Below are 12098 nucleotides of genomic sequence, written 5' to 3' on the forward strand. Positions count from 1 at the left end.
GTTCTTGCAGTCTTTATAACCCTGAGTTTTGCCATTAGTTACGGAGCCCAGGGTTCATTTGTTGATTTTCCTAATTCTAAACAATGAATATTCCTACATATTTGACAAAAATACATCAGTCTTCAGGGTTCATATTCTAGTTGCTCATGATTTGCAAGCAAACATTTTTTTTTTCAAATGAGAAAGGGTGAGGGGAGTGTACGCAGCAGTTCCACAGGCCCCTGTATAGAAAAGCAGAAGGGACCAGCTGTGATCTATTTTGTGACAGTGACGTGTTCAGGAAAGATGATTCTAGAAGGAATAACATTTTAAAGTGGAAAGTGTGTTTTCTATCCCCGCGTAGTTCTCTCAGGACCGTCATAATCCCAAACAGACCCATTTTCTCTGCTATTTAATCTAACCTGTGAGAAGAGTTTGCAGCACACACTGCTCATTAAAATGCACCTTAGCTTCCTGCTCTCTAAATGACAGCTTGACTATGAGACCCAGAAACAGACTGGTGGTTTTAGCCTATTGAATTGATTTAGTAAACTGTTGATTCTGGAAAAATGCAGCTAGATATTGGCTTGGTATGGCTGGCTTTCAAACGTACATTCAGCCTCCGCTCATGTGACCAATTATCCCACAAAAGAGCTTTCGTTCTCGTTCCTGGTTCTGCCGTTTTCTGGTTGTGTCACATCCAGCTTTGCTCTGGCATCTCTAATGAAGGCTTGGTGTGCTTAGTGATCGTGGTGAAGGGTTGATTCTAGGGCTGGTGTGGCCCGTCATCTACTGCAAAGGTCTCTCATTCTTCTTGGCAGATGTCAGAGTGACATTGACGAATGCGCTGGGAACCCTTGTCGGAATGGGGCCCTCTGCGAGAACACCCACGGCTCCTATCACTGTAACTGCAGCAACGAGTACAGAGGCAAGCACTGCGAGGACGCCACTCCCAACCACTACGTGTCCACTCCGTGGAATATCGGGCTGGCCGAAGGAATAGGAATTGTTGTGTTCATAGCTGGGATATTCTTGCTGGTGGTGGTGTTTGTCCTCTGCCGGAAGATGATCAGTCGGAAGAAGAAACACCAGGCTGAGCCTGAAGACAAGCGTTTGGGACCAAGCACGGCCTTCTTGCAGAGACCTTATTTTGACTCTAAGCTGAACAAGAACATCTACTCTGACATACCACCCCAGGTGCCTGTCCGTCCTATTTCCTACACTCCAAGCATTCCAAGTGACTCTAGAAACAACCTCGACAGGAGTTCATTTGAAGGCTCAGCTATCCCCGAGCACCCAGAATTCAGTACTTTTAACCCCGAGTCTATGCATGGACACCGAAAAGCCGTGGCCGTGTGCAGTGTGGCTCCGAACTTGCCTCCACCGCCACCTTCCAACTCTCCTTCAGACAGCGACTCCATACAGAAGCCTAGCTGGGACTTTGACTATGATGGTAAGGGCACATTTTCTATATCCCCAAAATGCCACTGGGATGGCGTTGAGGTTCCTGGGTCTGATGTAGTGGTTTATGGGATGGATGATAACGTTTATGATCTGATATGATCGTGAAAACTCATTTGGCTATTACAGTTGCTGGCTGGGAATAGGGAGCTTGGAGTTATTTTAATAAATTAGATTTAATTGTGTTCTAAATAATATTCTGGAATGATCGTTTCACTTTTGCTACTGATACACATCCTCAACTATGATTTGGGCTGTTGTATCATAACATGAAATAATAAAATTATGTACTAATTTTTAAAAGATTGTATTATGTATGTATTGCTCTGCCTGCATGTATACTTGTAGGCCAGAAGATGGCATCAGATCTAATTATAGATGGTTATGAGCCATCATATGGTTTCTGGGAATTGAACTCAGGACCTCTGGAATGGCAGTCAATGCTCTTAACCTCTGAGCCAACTCTCCAGCCGCACTAATATTTATTATTGTTGCTGTTGTTGTTGTTGTTGATATTATGATTAGTACGCAGACAAGGTAGCAGAGTACATATGTGTAATTTTTGTTTGCATGGCTTAGCATATACCTGAAGCTTTAGGAAAAGCTACATATACCATTTAAGATGGATTTTAACTTACGATATATATATATATATATATATATATATATATATATATTTTCCCCTCCTTTGGTTTTTCAAGATGGGGCTTCTCTATGTGATAACCCTGGCTGTCCTGGACTCACTTTGTAGACCAGGCTGGCCTCTAACTCCCCCAGCACTGGGCTCAAAGGTGCCTATGGCTTATCACCAGTTATCCTTTATAGGCTTCTTTATGGAGAAATTCTAGTTTGTTGAGTCCTTTGAGGATATGTGCAAGCCTTTTTGTAGTTTTGTTCCTAGGATGCCTCTCTAGCTCTCTCTTCTCGTTCTGCAGCTCATGTGCTGAGCGCAGCCCGGGTTCTTTCTTACAGTGTGTAACTGTGAGCCAGGGGAACTTGAAACTCACTTGCGTACCTGCCATCTCTTCCTTTCAGCCAAAGTGGTGGATCTCGATCCTTGCCTTTCCAAGAAGCCGCTGGAGGAAAAGCCCTCCCAGCCATACAGCGCCCGGGAGAGCCTGTCCGAGGTGCAGTCCCTCAGCTCCTTCCAGTCAGAGTCCTGTGATGACAATGGTGAGTGTTGGCGCTGATGCGCTGCGCTGTGGCCACTTTGAAATGCTGCGGATGCTGTTCAGTTGTGTAGGGTTGTAGATGGATCTGGTCCCCTAGTTAAGAATGAAAATGTCCCATGTTTCCCTTGGCGTAAGTGTACAATACAGTGTAAATACTTGCATGAGCCTACACTGGGGAAAATATTTCAAGTTAGGTCAGTCATAGAGAACTTGCCTAGCATGCACAGGGGCCTGGGTTCGATCCCTAGTATCGTGAAACAAACCAATGTTCTTTTTTTTTGTTGTTGTTGTTTAATATTTATTTATTTATTATGTAGACAGTATTATGCCTGCATGTACTGCAGGCCAGAAGAGGGCACCAGATCTCATTGTGGATGGTTGTGAGCCACCATGTGGTTGCTGGGAATTGAACTCATGACTTCTGGAAGAGCAGTCAGTGCTCTTAACCGCTGAGCCATCTGTCCAGCCCCCAAGCCAATGTTCTTAATGAAGAGCTATTTTAACTATAGCAATAGGAAAGAAAAAACATAGTTAATTTCACCTGTTTTGCTGCTCTTATATTTTTTTCATGAGTGAGTGTTATGGAAGCTTCATTGTTTTCTCTTTTCAAGATCTCTTTAACAGTTTTTCTGAACATGCATTGCACACGCACATATATGCACCCTCCAAGAAAAGATGTGTGGAAGTCTGAAATGTTCACTTGCAGTCACACCTTTGGTATTACAAGGTTTTATTTGTCTCTTCCCCCAACCCACTGCTGCCCCAGCTCCCATTTGGATCAGAGCGTACTGACTGAGAGCAGAGTTTAAGAGATGGCTAGTAAGTCGGATTATGTTTCTAATGAAGAAGGTTTGGCAGTGGGGTCTATGGCGCCAGTTGTGTTTGTCTGGTTTCCTCAGGGTGGAGTGCACTGGTAGACAGCTTCGCTGTATTGGCCCGCGGACAGGAAATGATCAGCAAGGCGATAGTGGTTATCTACTAGAAATGACTGAATCTCAGAAAGCGTAGGCTCCATTTTAATTTTTCTTCCTGTGAAAAAGGCAGTGTGTTTGCATACTAAGAATATTTTACCATTGGAAAGAAGACAATTGCTAATAACGAGTGCTGCTAAAAAAAAATCACATAGTCTGTGACCAGAGAAATATAATTTATAATCAATCACAGCTATGGGTTCCGGGGTCCACTTATCTACTAAAACTTTGCAGAGCCCTTTTCCTCATTAAAGACGGGTATAAGTATGTTCTGTTCTTTAAAGATTTCAAACACTCTTAAGCCGGGTGTGGTGGTGCATGCCTTTAATCCCAGCACTCGGGAGGCAGAGGCAGGTGGATCACTGTGAGTTCAAGGCCAGCCTGGTTTATAAAGTGAGTCCAGGATAGCCAAGGCTACACAGAGACCCTGTCTCGAAAAACAAAAGAAAATTATAAATAAATAAACAAACAAACAAATAAATAAATAAATCACACTCTTATCCTTGGGTGGAGAATATGGGTGTATTACTGCTTATTAAACCATCTGGAACAAGCCACGGTTATTTCTTTCATTAGCTTCAGTTCTAAAAAGTTTATATTGGGAGCTTACGAGATTTATGCTTTTGGCCCTAAAATGCTGTCAAAGATAACATATGAGAATCTTGTCAGTATTTTCTGGTTTTTTGTCGTTTTCGTCAAAACCCCATTCTTAACAGTATTCAGGTGCTTTTGAAAAGTCATTGTGAGACTAGTTACGATAGTTAAGTTTTCAGACCCTAACAGCGCGAGGGAGCACCTGCCCAGGGCTGCTGGTGTTAGTCATTGCGTCAGCCCATCCTATTTAGTCATGAAGTTCAAGCCTGAGCCCCCCGAGTCTGCACTGAACATGTCAGCAGTAGTTTTCGAACCCTTTTTACTAGCTAACTACACACTTGGTGGCTCCAGAGAACACAGAGTTCTTGTGCACTTCTGTAGTTCAGGAGTTCACTATGTCCAGATATCAGTGGAAAGCCTTGGCTTCCTTGTCTCTCCAGTGCCTGGACGGCGTTCGTCTTCTCGGTAGTTAAGGCTTCAGCCTTCACAGTTCGTTTCGCCCCCCACGCAGTACCTGCTCCAGGCAAGGCTGCGGCACCTCCCTTCTACAGGCCCCTCCAGTCCACTCAGGCCGCCCAGCTAATTGAGGAAAACCTCCCCACCTGTCCCTCATAGGCGCCTTAATGACAGCAGGACGCTTGTTTGTATTAGGTCAGATAGTCAATAGATCCCACGGATAGAATGTACCCACTGCTTTCATGAACACTTATGTTGACATTTGCTACTTTAAAATAGTCTTCCACAAATGAAAAAGGAATCTACATAGCATCTGTGAGATGAGAAAGAACTAAAAGCAACGGGGCTGAATTTATAATCCTTGTCCAGGAGACGTAAATCTGAATTTTTTTTCCTCCTAGTATAATTCATAATTATAATTGTATAGAACTCTTACTAAACCGTGGTTGTTTGATTCACTTGACTAATAATGCCAAGCCTATAGCTTGGTTAGAAATGTCCTGAGTCCTGTAACTAGTGGAAGCAGTGCAGGGGTCATTTATTATTATCTAGTGGTATCAAAGCATTCATTTCACATTTTTAAATTAGGGGGAGAGATTGCATTAAATTGAGGGATTTCATTTTATTTGATGCACTGTTTTCTACTAAGGATTTTCCTAATTGGCTCCTTTTGTGCCTTTTTGCAAGCTTCCATAGTGACTGTCATACACCTTGTCAACGCTGTCGTTGACACGGTGAATAAAGAAGGTATAAGTGTTTGTGTTTTGTGTCTGTGGTTTGCGGTGACTGTCAGTGGGGTGGTGTCCTTCTGCCTATTGTCCTGTTATGAAAATAGCTCATGCTTTGGGATGGTTTGGTGGCTTTCATTTTGGGAAGTTTGTGTTCACAGTCTTAAGTGCGTTGTGAAAATTGTACGGTGTGTCTTTTTGTTACTTGTTTGAACTATTACGGATGGGCTGCTGAGGACTTAGGGGTCTGGTTCCCAGTCACCAGTTTCTGACTAAGTAGGCCTGTATTGGGCCTGAGAACTTTCTTTTTTTTTTTTAAAGTAAGTTTCCAGTTGATTTAGATCTAGAAATTTCCTGATGTCAAAGTCACTGCTTGGGAATGACTTGTATAGAGCCTCAAGAGCACACATACAGGGTGAGAAAGACGGCCCAGTGGGTCAAGTGCTTGGCACACAGGTGTGAGGACCAAAGTCCAAATCCCCAGGACCCATGTAATGAAGACAGGCTTTAGGCCTGCTGGTAATTCCTACCTTGGAAGGCAGGACCAGGGAATCCTCAGAGTAAGCTGGCTCTAAGACTATAAGCAGGCTCTGGGGTTTGGTGAGAGACCTGCTTAAGGTGAAGGAGAAACCGAGCATGAGACCCGACATCCACAGTGGGCCTCCACGTGCACACACATGTTCATCTGCACCTACCCCACACACATGAAAATGGAAAAAAGACAAACTGTTCAGACATCATTAGCAGTAAACACTTGGGGCTTTCCGGCAAGGATACATCAGTAAGCACCATCTAGGTGGAAGAGGGAGGCTAGCAGGGCAAGTGTGCCATCAACAGTAAGAGTTCCTAAGGGACTTGGTCTGTTTTCGTTAAAAGTACTGTGTTTTCACTTTGTGAATCACAACATTATCTGTATTTTGTCTACCCAATTTTGGTTGAAACAGGAGGACCTTCTAATATTTTAAATATTGGTAGTTTAAAGAAGCAGAAATTTAAACAGTCTCCTCGATGTAATTTCTGTAGATTCTTTGTTTTTTCTTATCTAAAATGAATTTAAAGTTGGAAGCCCACATAAGTTTAACAGGTTACCAATGCTTAGTCTACAACAAAGGTTGCCAGCCGGCATTTATAAAGGAGTATACTACATTAGAGCAGATGAGTGGAAACTCCATAGATACTTTTCCTAAATACTCCTTCTATTCATATTTTTGGACCATCTTTCTTTTTCCACTTTTATTTAAACTCCTACCAGAGACGTCAATCAACTATTAATTTGTCAAAATTAGTTCATAGCTGTAGTTGTCAAGAGCACTCTGGAGTGCGCGGAAAGCATGACCTCTGTGTAGCAAAGAGGCCGCAGTTCCACCAGGCCCACCGTTCTTACAGGGGTGACGACTTACCTGAAGGGTCACAAATGACCCACATTGTCCTGTGTAATTGTCACAATTACATGTGGGATTTTTTCCCCCCTTCATTTCTTATGGAGCACCAGTCTGAAACTCGGCCAGGCTAAGCACCCCATGGTCCTGAGATTTTTCTACTTACTTCCAAGGGCTCGGGGCCAGAGTTCTGTGTGAAATGTGCTCCCTGGGAGAGAGAGTATAGTTTACAATTGATGGGAAAAGGCCGAGCAATAAATGCAGCGAATTAAAGAGCTCACAGAGGAAAGGTTAACAGTATATATATATCATAGTGAAAGTGAATACGATTTTGGGAGATGGTCAACTTTCGGGCATTTAACATCAGTTTCTCTGAACTTACACTCTTGGAGGTTCTGATGTGCGATGCCGTGTACGTACATTGTGTGGCTTCTTATGTTTTTCGATTATGACCTGAGTAGCCAATCAATATATTTTGCCTTCGTGCCTGTAGTTTATAACTTCCCAAAGAAAGTTCTACTTCTAGGATTTGTAGCAGTCTCTAGGTTATTGTCGCTCATCTCTGTTTTTGTTTCCACATCCCGTTTAGTTTGTACAACATGAATTTCTCATTTTGCGCTCATTTAGGGAGAAGGAGGTAAAGACAGCGTGTCTGGCTGCCCAGGGCCTATACAAACACACTGTATTGTACCATGTGCTTATCTGTGTTGCCGTTTCAGCCGTCTATCTATTTTAATTATCAATGTTTTCTTTTCTTTCTACTCTGCCACCAAAAGAATCTTTGGCTGCTCCTGACCTCAGCAAACCAAGAGGTGACTTATGCATGCCAGCTGTGCATTAATAACCACTAAAATTCATTGGGAAACACTGACCAAGGCCGACTTGCTTCACTTGGGTGCTTGATGCTGCAGCAGTAACTAAGCCCGTGGTTGTGCACTGCCTTGTAAGATGGATTGCCTAACCTTTTCTCAGCTGTCAAGAGAATTTTTTTTTTTTTAAATCCTAAGAAGAAAAAAATAAACATCTACCCTTAAGAAGTTAGGGCTTAGTTTTCTTAAAAAAAAAAAAAAAGTGGTATTTTCCTGCTGTCCAGAAGGGCCCTTAGTTTTTTTGTTTTGTTTGTTTGTTTTGTTTTTTAAGATTTATTTATGTAAAATGTATACAATGTTCTGCCTGTATGTGCATCTGCCTACCAGAAGAGGGCATCAGATCTCATTATAGATGGTTATGAACCACCATGTGGTTGCTGGGAATTGAGCTCAGGACCTCTGGAAGAGCAGACAGTGCTCTTAAACTCTGAGCCATCTCTCCAGCCCCCGTAGTTATTTTAAATGCTAACAAAGATTGGTTGTTATAGCCTGTCACAAACGGGTTTTTTTTTTTTGTTTGTTTGTTTTTTAAAAAACACTTACTTTGGGTTATATTTTGTTTGATTTAGGGACATGGGTTTGATGCCTAACCTATAGTAAAATAATTCACTATTCTATTTATGGCTAATAAAACCAATGTAACTAGTACTGTTATCTTTACTACTGAATTTCACATTTTAGTTAAAGGCTGTATTATTATTTATAGATTCGCCTTGATTAGTTTTTTTTTGTTTTGTTTTGTTTTGTTTTGATGACAGGCAGCACAGAGCCCAAGGATGTATGCAAATTTCCCCCCAGTAGAGACCTTTGCTTTGAAAGCCTTACTAACTTCCTATACCACCTTCTTACCGAGCAGGGTCAGCCGTTACGGAAGCGAGGTTGAAGAGTGGTTAGGGTGTTGGTAGAGAACTGCATGTGTGTGTCACATGCTCCGGCTGCTTCTGTTGCCTTGAATGTCAGATATGTACTAAAACCGCAAGTTCACATTCCGGAAACGGTCACTGTGTCGGGGCGGGGCTGGGTCTTCAAGGCAGAAGGCAAAGGGCCTGCAGAGTCCTGAGCTTGGAATGAATGCACACGTACTTCTTCTGTGTCTGGTACACTGAGCTCTTTCCTGGAGGCACAGAAGCTAAGAGAAACAAACTGAAATCTTGTTTCCTTTTCCACCAAGGGTACCACTGGGATACGTCAGACTGGATGCCGAGCCTTCCTCTGCCAGACATACAGGAGTTCCCCAACTACGAGGTTATTGACGAGCACACGCCCCTCTACTCCGCAGATCCCAACGCCATTGACACTGACTATTACCCCGGGGGTTATGACATTGAAAGTGACTTCCCACCCCCACCGGAGGACTTCCCCGCGCCTGACGAGCTGCCGCCATTGCCTCCAGAGTTCGGCGACCAGTTTGAGTCCATACACCCACCCAGAGACATGCCTGCAGCAGGTAGCTTGGGGTCTGCCTCCAGAAGTCGGCAGAGGTTCAACCTGAATCAGTATTTGCCCAATTTCTACCCCGTCGATATGTCGGAACCTCAGAAGGAAGGCACTGGGGAGAACAGTACCTGTAAAGAGCCCTACGCCCCCTACCCTCCAGGGTATCAAAGAAACTTCGAAGCCCCCACCATAGAAAACATGCCCATGTCTGTGTACGCCTCCACAGCCTCCTGCTCCGACGTGTCAGCGTGCTGTGAAGTGGAGTCTGAGGTCATGATGAGTGACTATGAAAGTGGAGATGACGGCCACTTTGACGAGGTGACGATTCCTCCGCTAGATTCCCAACAACATACGGAAGTGTGACGCTCAAACTCCTCCCCCAAAGTGCCTGGACTTTAGTGGACCTAGAGATGGTGGTATATCGGTGATATCCGCAGCACTGTTCTTCGCAGCAGTCTTATGCGAGCCGCAGTGGGCGTGGCTGCACGGAGTCACACGCCTCTTGACATGTTTTTTAGCCATTTCCAGTGTCCTAACCGACTGTGATTGGCGGGGTTTTCATCGCCTGTGCCATCTTGAACAACTTTTCGTATTTAGATGTGTCTCTGTCTGAAATAATGGAAAACAGAAATCGGTCCTGTCATCCTGTTAGCATGATTCATATATTTATATAGATTTGGTTATTTTAATTTTGCTTTTTGTGTGTGTGTGTGTAAATTTTATGTACAGATTTGATTTTTTTTTTTTTTTGATAGATTTAACTAGGTTTCCAGGACGCATTGTGCATTTGTTTTCTGCTGGATTTGGGTGGTGTTAGTGTCATTGCCTAGCACCCTGACTTTCTGATGTAACCAGGGTTCCACTCTGTTCTTTCCCACTGAAGTACATTTCATTAACACATTTCGGTCCAGTCATTGACTTCTAGCTGTACAGATAGGGTGAGGAAGACCTGTTACTGGACGTGTCTTAAATGGGTTGCTCTATTAGCATTATAAACATTTTTCATTATTGGAAAGTGTAAAGGGGACCTTCTGCATACCTGTTTAGAACCAAAACCACCACGACACAGTTTTTATAGTGTCTGTATATTTGTGATGCAATGGTCTTGTAAAGGTTTTTACTGAAAACTATCATTAGCCAGCCTTTCTTACTGACAATAAATTATTAATAAAATACTTTAGCTTTACTGCCTGGTTTTCTTCTGCATTTGTATTGCTGTGCATGATTCACCCTGTAAATTGAAATAGAGGGATCAGTATAGATGCAAAGTCATATCCCAGTTAGAAAAGCCAGACCAGGCCATACTTATATATTTAGCCACTAGGTGGCAGTATATGGCCAGTAAGTTATTTTAATGAGCCTCTGCATGGTCTTTAAGTTCTAGCCCAGCTTCGCTAGTGCTGGGATTATAGTTGCCTACAAACATCAAACATGCCCATTTGTAAAACATCAATTACAAGGGTGTGTGTGTGTGTGTGTGTGTGTGTGGTGTGTGTATCTTAGCCAAGAAAATTCTCTCCTTATATATTTTTAATTAATACTTACTAGACATAATTTGAAAATACTTTTAAAAAACCTTTGTGAAGATCCCATATGAAAAATCACTTTATGAAACATTTTTCTCACCATTGTCATAAACTTATGCTTTTATATGAGTTAATATGAAACCTAAAGATATTTTCCACTTATCTTTCTATGGTTAAAATGCAAACGTAAATATTTTTGGAGATAGAGGTTTGCCAAAGAGGTCATAACTCACAGGTTGGGAACCACTGCCTTAGAACTTTTGAAAGATGTTCACTTTGTATTCTGTGTGATAAACATCTTTGTCAAATTGTGTGTGTGTGTGTGTGTGTGTGTGTGTGTGTGTGTGTACATACTCACGCAGTTTAAAACAGCAGACAGCTAACATGTAACAGTAGCCGTCTGTCCCATGCACTCTGATACTGTGACATACAACCCTTTGAACTCTTCTCAGCATTCTCCTGAATTTTCGAGGTCTGGTAATGTGCCTGCTGACACTCTACACTCTTGGTACCCTTATTTACACTGCCGTCTTTGGATGAATCCATTCACTTAGTTAGGGTTGCCATTGCTGTGAGGGGACCCCACGATCAGGGCAAGTCTTATAAAGGGTAACATTTAATTGGGGCTGGCCACAGTACAGAGGTTTAGTCTGTAACCATCATGGCAAAAGCCATGGTGACAAGTGGCAAACATGGTGCTGGAGACGGAACTGAGAGTTCTACGTCTTGATCTGCAGGCAGCAGCAGGGGTCTGTGTCACACTAGTGGAGCATATATGAGACCTCAAAGTCCGCCATCACAGTGACACGCTTCCCAGTAGTGCCGTTCCCTATGAGCCAAACATTCAAGCATTTGAGTCTGTGGGGGCCATTCCTGTTCACACCACCACATCCACACACAGTGTTTATATTATTTATTTAGTTTATGGAAGTATTCCTGACTGAAACTAAGTAGTACATGATGTTTCCACTGACTCTCTTAAGCCATTTCTTTACTTTTTCTTTTACCTAATTTTGAAACTTGTGATAACTCATTTAAATATATTTATTAATATATTGATATTATATATAATATATATATATTTCCATACAGTGCACAGGTTGGCAAAATTCTCTGCCTTCTTGGGGCACATACGCTGTGGTGGGGAAAGTGGGGACCAACCAGTAAAATAGAAAACAGTGTATAGAGCAATGCGTATTAAGATGACAGATTTTGATTTGGAAAGTTACGTGTCTGTGAGGGAAGAAGAGACCTGGCACTTTGAGAAGGCAAGCTGTTATTTGAATGAAGTCGTAAAATGGAGGTGGTCTCTTTGTGGAATGCCGCGGTGGCTGCGATATAATATCAATATATTAATAAATATATTTAAATGAGTTAGCACAAGTTTCAAAAATAGGTACAATACAAAAATAAAGAAAAAAATAAAGAAATGGCTTTAGAGAGAAAGTCAGTGGAAACATCATGCACTACTTAGTTTCAATCAGGAATACTTTGTCCTCGGGTTGACATGGATGTTCCTGGTTTCT

The 12098-nt window shown here is 42.5% G+C and overlaps 1 protein-coding gene across 5 annotated transcripts in view; it reads left to right on the top strand.

Moving 5' to 3' along the window:
• Window positions 1-10232, top strand: part of FAT1 (FAT atypical cadherin 1) — a 121714-nt gene extending 111482 nt beyond the window's left edge. For 2 of the 5 annotated variants that reach the window (XM_084758651.1, XM_084758652.1), the window contains exons 25-29: window positions 801-1432; window positions 2476-2613; window positions 5321-5380; window positions 7517-7552; window positions 8781-10232. In XM_084758651.1, the coding sequence (XP_084614777.1) occupies window positions 801-1432; window positions 2476-2613; window positions 5321-5380; window positions 7517-7552; window positions 8781-9409 (1495 nt within the window). In that variant the 3' untranslated portion in view covers window positions 9410-10232. Of the gene's footprint in view, window positions 1-800; window positions 1433-2475; window positions 2614-3378; window positions 3432-5320; window positions 5381-7516; window positions 7553-8780 lie in introns of all 5 variants that reach the window. The other 3 variants (XR_014774855.1, XM_084758653.1, XM_084758654.1) reach the window with 3 other exon arrangements.
• Window positions 10233-12098: the final 1866 nt, after the last annotated feature.

Source organism: Acomys minous, assembly GCF_964271855.1.
Source record: "Acomys minous genome assembly, chromosome: 15".
In the NCBI taxonomy this organism is placed as follows: Eukaryota; Metazoa; Chordata; class Mammalia; order Rodentia; family Muridae; genus Acomys; species Acomys minous.